General features: G+C 23.0%; 1 protein-coding gene across 1 annotated transcript; it reads left to right on the forward strand.

The window, feature by feature from the left end:
- Nucleotides 1-4,982: 4,982 nt before the first annotated feature.
- LOC122721243 (cytochrome P450 71A1-like) lies at nucleotides 4,983-6,074 on the forward strand (the record flags this gene model as incomplete). Its single annotated transcript, XM_043956809.1, has 2 exons — nucleotides 4,983-5,069; nucleotides 5,273-6,074. Coding segments are annotated over 2 exons (696 nt in total), but the record flags the coding sequence as incomplete, so codon positions are not given.
- Nucleotides 6,075-7,229: the final 1,155 nt, after the last annotated feature.

Consider the following 7,229-nt stretch of genomic DNA (forward strand, 5'->3'; position numbering starts at 1 on the left):
CACTAATACAATTATTTTATTTTAATTAATTTTTTTATTTCGTAAATTTGTAATAATTTATTTATAAATTTTATGTTTCTTTTTTATCCATTATCATTAATATAAAAACTTTTTGATTTAATCATTGGAAATTGGTATCAACAAAAGTAACTTAAGTTCATTCAACTTAAGGCCTCAATTATTTTTTATTAATAAAATATTTAAATATTTTAATAAATAAAAAATTTAAAATATTTTTCATAAAATTAAAATTGGATTCAATGGACTAAATTTCGCCAATAATGCAATTGACATGACGCGGACATAACTCCACATGAATTCAAGCTTTCAAACCTTATTTATTTTCGAAAATAATTTATATTTTTTTATTAAAAAGAAAAATTATTTTTTAAAATTAAATTAATTTTATTAATTAAGAAAATATTTTCTATTAATTAAAATTTTTAAATACTTTAAATATTAAAAATAATAATAAAATTAATATGATGTGCTCACTAAACTGTAGCTCCTTTTTTTCTTTGACAATGGCATTCATAGCATTTAAATGCTGTAAAGCCTACGTCATATTGAAGAGGTTCGAATTTCAATTATCAAAATTAAATATGATGTGCTCACTAAACTGCGAAGTTGTTGACATCTCTAATACTTACATAAATGGAGTAGTTTAATAATTTTTGAGTTATTAATGTCAATTTTATTCTTTGTAAAAATTTAATATTTAAATTTTAATCTCTTTCTACCCATCCAAGCAAATATCCTCAATAATTTAATTTAAAATAGAATATAATTCAAACTTTCAGATATTAATAAGTAATTATTATTTAAAAAATTATAATAAAAAAACTGAAATTTCTTTAGTCATTTTCCCAGGCGAAACTACCAGTAATTATTATTTTTTGACTTCATGAAAAATCAATAGTTATTCTTATCTTAATAGAGGGAAGTTATTTACCTCAATTTAATTAAATTATTTTTTGAGAAGTGATTTTTTATAAAGTAAAATATTTGAATTAAACAAGACCTTAATAAAATATATAAATATTAATATTGCTTACAGTTTGGTAATTAATATAAATCATAAAATAAACATAAAAAATACTATATATATAATATTAGAATTATAGATCTTTATATTCAAACATTAAGAATATGATTTGATAATTTAAAATTCTTTATAATTTTTTCTATATTTGTTTAAAATAAAATATACCATCATTAAATGGAGAAAAAAAAATATTAATATGAAGTATAAATACCATCATTTTTCTCATAATTTTGTCTTTTTTCATAATTTTTAGATTTTCTTAATAGTAAACTAAAGATACATTATCAGAAAATCTCTTTATATATATACACCATTATGATTTATTATTTTCGCACTAATGAAGAAAAATACTTCGTCATATATATATATATATATATATATGATTTATTATTTTGGTATCAATCAGTAAATCAAAGATTTTGTGTTTCTAAAAAAAATCTGCAAAATTTACTTGATTTAAAGCACAATTTACTTGATTTAAAGTGACTTTCTGGTCAATCGTAACAATCCAACTTAATCCAAAATATTACCTCACGTTATTTAATAATTTTTACTAATTATTTATATAATTTTTTTAAAATTTTTTAATTTAGACTATAACACTTATTCTGTATTTGAAAATTTTTAAGTTTTTCATTTAATATAATAATATTTAGACTTAATTTCTTTTTTATTGTGCAAGGTAATAATTTCTTTGTCATGCTAAATTTTTTTATGAATTAAATATTAATAAAATTTCCTTTATTAAAAAATACTAATTTATGAACTCAGTTTTTGACGAAAATAATAGCAAAAGCTCATCTTTTACTAAAATCAAGCACAAGGACAATAAACATACATTATTTAAAAGAAGATAACTACAAATTCTTCTTACATAGTGGTTGCATATCAAGGAAATTATTGCTTAAATCAAATATATATTAAAATTTAAAAAAATTAAAAAAAATTAAAAAAAATAAAGAGAGAAAGAGAATATTACTTGATTATTAATTTATTTATATAATAAAAAAATAATTATTTTATAAAGTAAAAATTATAGCAAAATATAAAATAAATAATATTTCTCTTAAATAGATTGAGATGTAAAGCGAGTATATGGAATCAAATATAAATGTCATGGTAGAATTTGTATTATTAATTTAACTTTAAAATTTTATTATAGACAAATGATTTGAAAAAAGATATTTGAAATTTCCTTAAAATAATACAGTATGCTATATGCTATAGTTTTAATGTTATATTTTTTATTATTAATTAAACTACCGATATAAAGAATATAGTAAAGTATTTAAATTTAATTATATATAAAAAAAATCTATATTATATGATGCTAATTGATTAAGATAATTTAGCAATTGCTCGAAATAATTTACTCAGATGCTAAAAAAAATATGTATATTTTATTTAAGTTTTCTTAATGGATTAAATATATTTTATTTCTTTTTACATAATTTAGAGATAATTTAGCAACTTTTCAAATTTTTTACCTTTTCAAATTGAAAAAAAGAAAAAATTCCCAAATTCCGTCGGGAAAATTTTTAAGGTAAAAGCTGACTCTGCAATATTTTAAAAGTGTAGTAAAGCCTGCGCTCATAGAGCGCCGGTAATAAAGAATAATTTTTAAAAAATTTATATTACCACACTTTATGTATCTGGCCAATTTGAAAAGCGGAATTTCGCATTTTAAAATTTAATTTTTTGAATTAATTATTATATTATATTTTATTAATTTAATTTATTAATATTAATTATTTTAAATTATTTATAATATAATATTATATTCATTTTATTAATTATATAATTTAATTAATTATATATTAAATTTATACAAATATAAAAATAATGTTATTAAATTTATACAAATAATTAATATTAATAAATTAAATAAATAAAATAAAATTTAATAATTAATTAAATAAAAATAAACTTTTAAAATGCAGAATTCCACATTTTAAATTAGGAAAGTATATTACGGCACTTTTTAAAGTGCAGTAGTGTAATCTTTTTTAAAATTATTTTTTATTACCGCACTCTAAGACTCTATCACACTTTTAAAGTGTGGTAGAGTCGGCTTTTATCTTAATTTGAGACTAAATTGAATTGTTCGTAATCTATTTGAGACTAAATTTGATAAAAATTCGATTCGTTTAAACTCGTTTACTAAACGAGTTAAGTTTGAACTTATTAAAACTCGGTTTAAGTTTAAAATGAGTAAAATTTAAATTCTGTTCGAATTTGAGGAAATTTTAATGAATCAAGTTTAAACTCTTTAAAACTCGATTCGGTTAGCTCATTTATATCCTTAAAAATTATGGCTATTTATTAAAAATGTGATATTAGAAGTACTATTTTGATGTAAATCAAATTAAGGAAAAAAAATAATAAATTCATAAAATATTTTTATTTTTTCTCCTGAAAATTAAATGAGACTCGAATATTTTGTATTTTAAATTTTTGGTAAACTAAATTTACGTCAAAATTGTTCATTTGTGAATAGTGATGATATATTTTTACGTAGTAACGAATCTTTGAGGATAATGTTGATTTTCCTTTTAGGAAAAAAAAGACAAAGTCAGCATCGTGCATGGAGATCTCAATGAATTGTTTACATATGAATATTTAATTAAACAAAGTTATACATATTGCTTGAAATTGTATAAAAATGAATTTTTTTTTAAATTGAGAATTAAAAATTAGGAAAGTAAAATCTGAAATCTCTCGGATTTACTCAGATATACTCATCATCGGACTAAATCTATGAGTGCGTATAAAAATGAACTTAAAATTATCATATTAAAAATTGCATTTTATATTTTAGTAACAAAAAATTTTTACTACTAATTCTATTATTTTTATTATACTACTATTATTTCCCCAATAATGGAGAAACAAGCTCCATGATAGTTACACCCATGACCTACCATATCAAACATGTATCTTGCTATTTCTAGCTTAAATCATAAGCTTAAGGATTCTTTTGGATACTTAATTAAATGATTATTTTTTAATTAAAATGAGAAAAAAGAAAAAAAAGAAAAACTAAGCATTTTCTAAATTTTTTTTTATTTTTTATTTGTTAATCTTAATAAAGTTTGTTAAATTAGTTATACAATTTAATTAATTTAAAATTTAAATTTAATAATTTTCTAAACATTTTTATTAAAAATTTATATAATATATTTATAAATATATAAATCATACCTATAAATATTAGTTTACTCGTACATCATTGTATCATATCGAATAGGGACAGAACTTAGAGGCGTAAACAAATCAAGTCGAGTCAAGGCTTGAGAAGTTCAAGTTTCGCTTATTAAAATTTTTCTAAACTCAAACTGAATTCAAGTATTACTCATTTTGAATTCGAAGCGAATATTAATTAATAAGCTTAAACTTGGTTCATTTAGTAAATGAATTTAGACGAACCGAATTTTTATTGAGTTTAAATTTGAATAGATCATGAACAGTTTAATTTATTTATAAATATAATAAATTTTAATTTAAAATTAATAAATGCAAAATTAAATAATTTTTATTAACTCGTAAATTTATAAAAAAAATAAGCTATTAAATTTTAACAATCCGAATATCTATAAATTCTAACCGTGTAATCAAATTATAATCAAATTATGTAAAGCTAAATTTTAGAAAACTTAACAGAATTTGATATTTTAACCATTCAGGTTTTCCTTTTGTTTTTTTAATAAGGTATAAACAGGACAATGACATCGTGATTCAGACTGCTTTCCATAGTATGATCTATGGTTTCAATGCAATGCTTGTACTCCTTAATGACACCAAAACCTTGTTTGTGTGAATAGCATGTTTGAAGAGAGAGCATATCTTTTTCAATTCAAAAGTCATAAATGAAACGACATCTATAGAAATCATGATATCAAATAGCTAAGTGCAAAGTTACAACAAACATAATAATTAAACTGTTCTGGATATCTTACTTCAATTATGGAAGAATCGTTCTTTTAAAGTTGATCTCACCTTTGATCACATCAAAGCTGTGCTTATGGTAATTTCCACATTTATATATTCAAGATTTCTTTATTTTTTTTTATAATTACACATATTATTTTATTTTTGTTCGCATCAAAAGTGCTTCTAAGAGATTTGCTCAATTCATAAGTACCCAAAGGAGAAATTATTGCTTTGGTTTCTTTATATGATGTCATGCATTAATAGTGATTTTTTTTTTTGGTCCTTTGCTCTATACAGAACGTATTTGTGGGTGGAACAGACACCGGTGCAGCAACTGTGGTTTGGGCCATGACCTTACTGATGAAGAATCCCATAACAATGAAGAAAGCTCAAGAAGAAATTAGAAAACTTGTTGGGAAGAAAGGTTTTGTAGAAGAAGATGATGTTCAACAACTACCTTATCTCAAAGCTGTGATCAAAGAAACAATGAGATTGCAACCCACAGTTCCCTTATTAGTCCCAAGGGAATCAACTGAAGACTGTGTGTTAGATGGATATGACATACCAGCAAAAACTGTAGTTTATGTGAATGCATGGGCAATTGGAAGAGATCCTGAAATCTGGAAAAACCCAGAAGAGCTTAATCCTGAGAGACTCATCAATAGCTCTATTGACTTGAAAGGCCAAGATTTTGAGCTGACACCATTTGGAGCTGGTAGAAGAATTTGTCCTGGGATTTTTATGGGTCTGGCAACTGTGGAGGTATCTCTAGCTAATCTGCTTTACAAATTTGATTGGGAGATGCCTGTTGGAATGAAGAAGGAAGACTTGGACATGGTTGTGCAACCTGGTATTACTATGCACAAGAAAAATGCTCTTTGTCTTATGGCCAGGAAGTATCTCTGATGAAAGGGCACAATACATTTATATGAGAATCCTTTTATGTATATAAGAAGAGGTTGTACTTCTCTTCTATTAAATAACGTCTTGTGCTTGTTTTTAGTTCTTCCTGATTTTTTTTTTGTCAGAAACTGAGGTTTTAATTTAATGTTATGATACCATAGTAGACATAATATTCAAATAAGGTTCAGTTTTCCTCATCTGGAACCTGGTGGGCAACTTTACTATTATTTTTTTTAATAAGCAGGTAGAATTTTATTATTTTCAAAAATAAGAAAAAATTAGCATGACCACACAGGCTACCCAAATAAAGTAACCCATCACCCATCCCACAACATGATGGCATCCTAAACAAGACCTAGAGAGTACAAATCAAAGAAGAAAAACTAGACTCCAATAAGCAAATAAAACCACACGCAGTTTGTCATACCGGCCCATAAAAAAAAAACGTTAAAAAAATAATAAAATTAAAAAAAATATAAATAGAGCTCTGGTTTCGGCAAGTCCCGAAGCCAAAGCCCTTCCTCTTCCCTTAAAACAGAGCTTTGCTAAGCTCTTTAAAAGAAAAAAATTTTTTTTTTTAATCCCAAATATTTTCATCTTCAACCCATCATTCTATAAACTTTCAAAATTCTCAACAATTCATAATCTTTCAAAATTTTTAAATATATTCTTATTTAAATCAATATTCTAACCATAAATTCAATAATTTTTTTCATAAACTCCTAAATTTTTTCTTAAACTCCAATATTTGGATAAATGAATTTTATCTCTTTTATTCGAATTATTATGATTTAATTTATTTTTTCTATTATTAAACGGTGATTTTTGTGATGTGAGAATTAAAATAAAATAAATTTTAGTTAGATCAATTAATGAGATTCTATTTGTAGGATTAATAATTTTTATAAGTTGATCTAAATAATATTCATAGTTTATTGAGTATTTTTGAGTTTGTATAATTTTAAGAGTTAATTATGTCAGAATACTACCGAATTTTTCTTATAAAAAAATATATATACTTAATATTTAAAATTCGCATTTCATATTTTATAGTTTCATTCTAAAATATTTATTTGTCACTTGATACATTTTTTTTTTAATTCTAAAAGAGATCCGGCTTTCAGTATAGGTAATAGGGATATTTCACGATCTAAATTTATTTTATTTTCAATACTGGTAAATAGATAAATGTAAAATATCAATATTTTTCTTATATATTGACAGGAGCGGTTGTCGAAGCCGGTCAAAAATAACCTTCTTGGTTACCTACAATTTACAATTGCAGATAGTGGTGAAGGATCAAATCCACAGAGAATTGATTACCTATTTATTTTTCTCAATCAAGACCAAG

The sequence above is a fragment of the Manihot esculenta genome, chromosome 5 (assembly GCF_001659605.2).
Source record: "Manihot esculenta cultivar AM560-2 chromosome 5, M.esculenta_v8, whole genome shotgun sequence".
Classification (NCBI taxonomy): domain Eukaryota; kingdom Viridiplantae; phylum Streptophyta; class Magnoliopsida; order Malpighiales; family Euphorbiaceae; genus Manihot; species Manihot esculenta.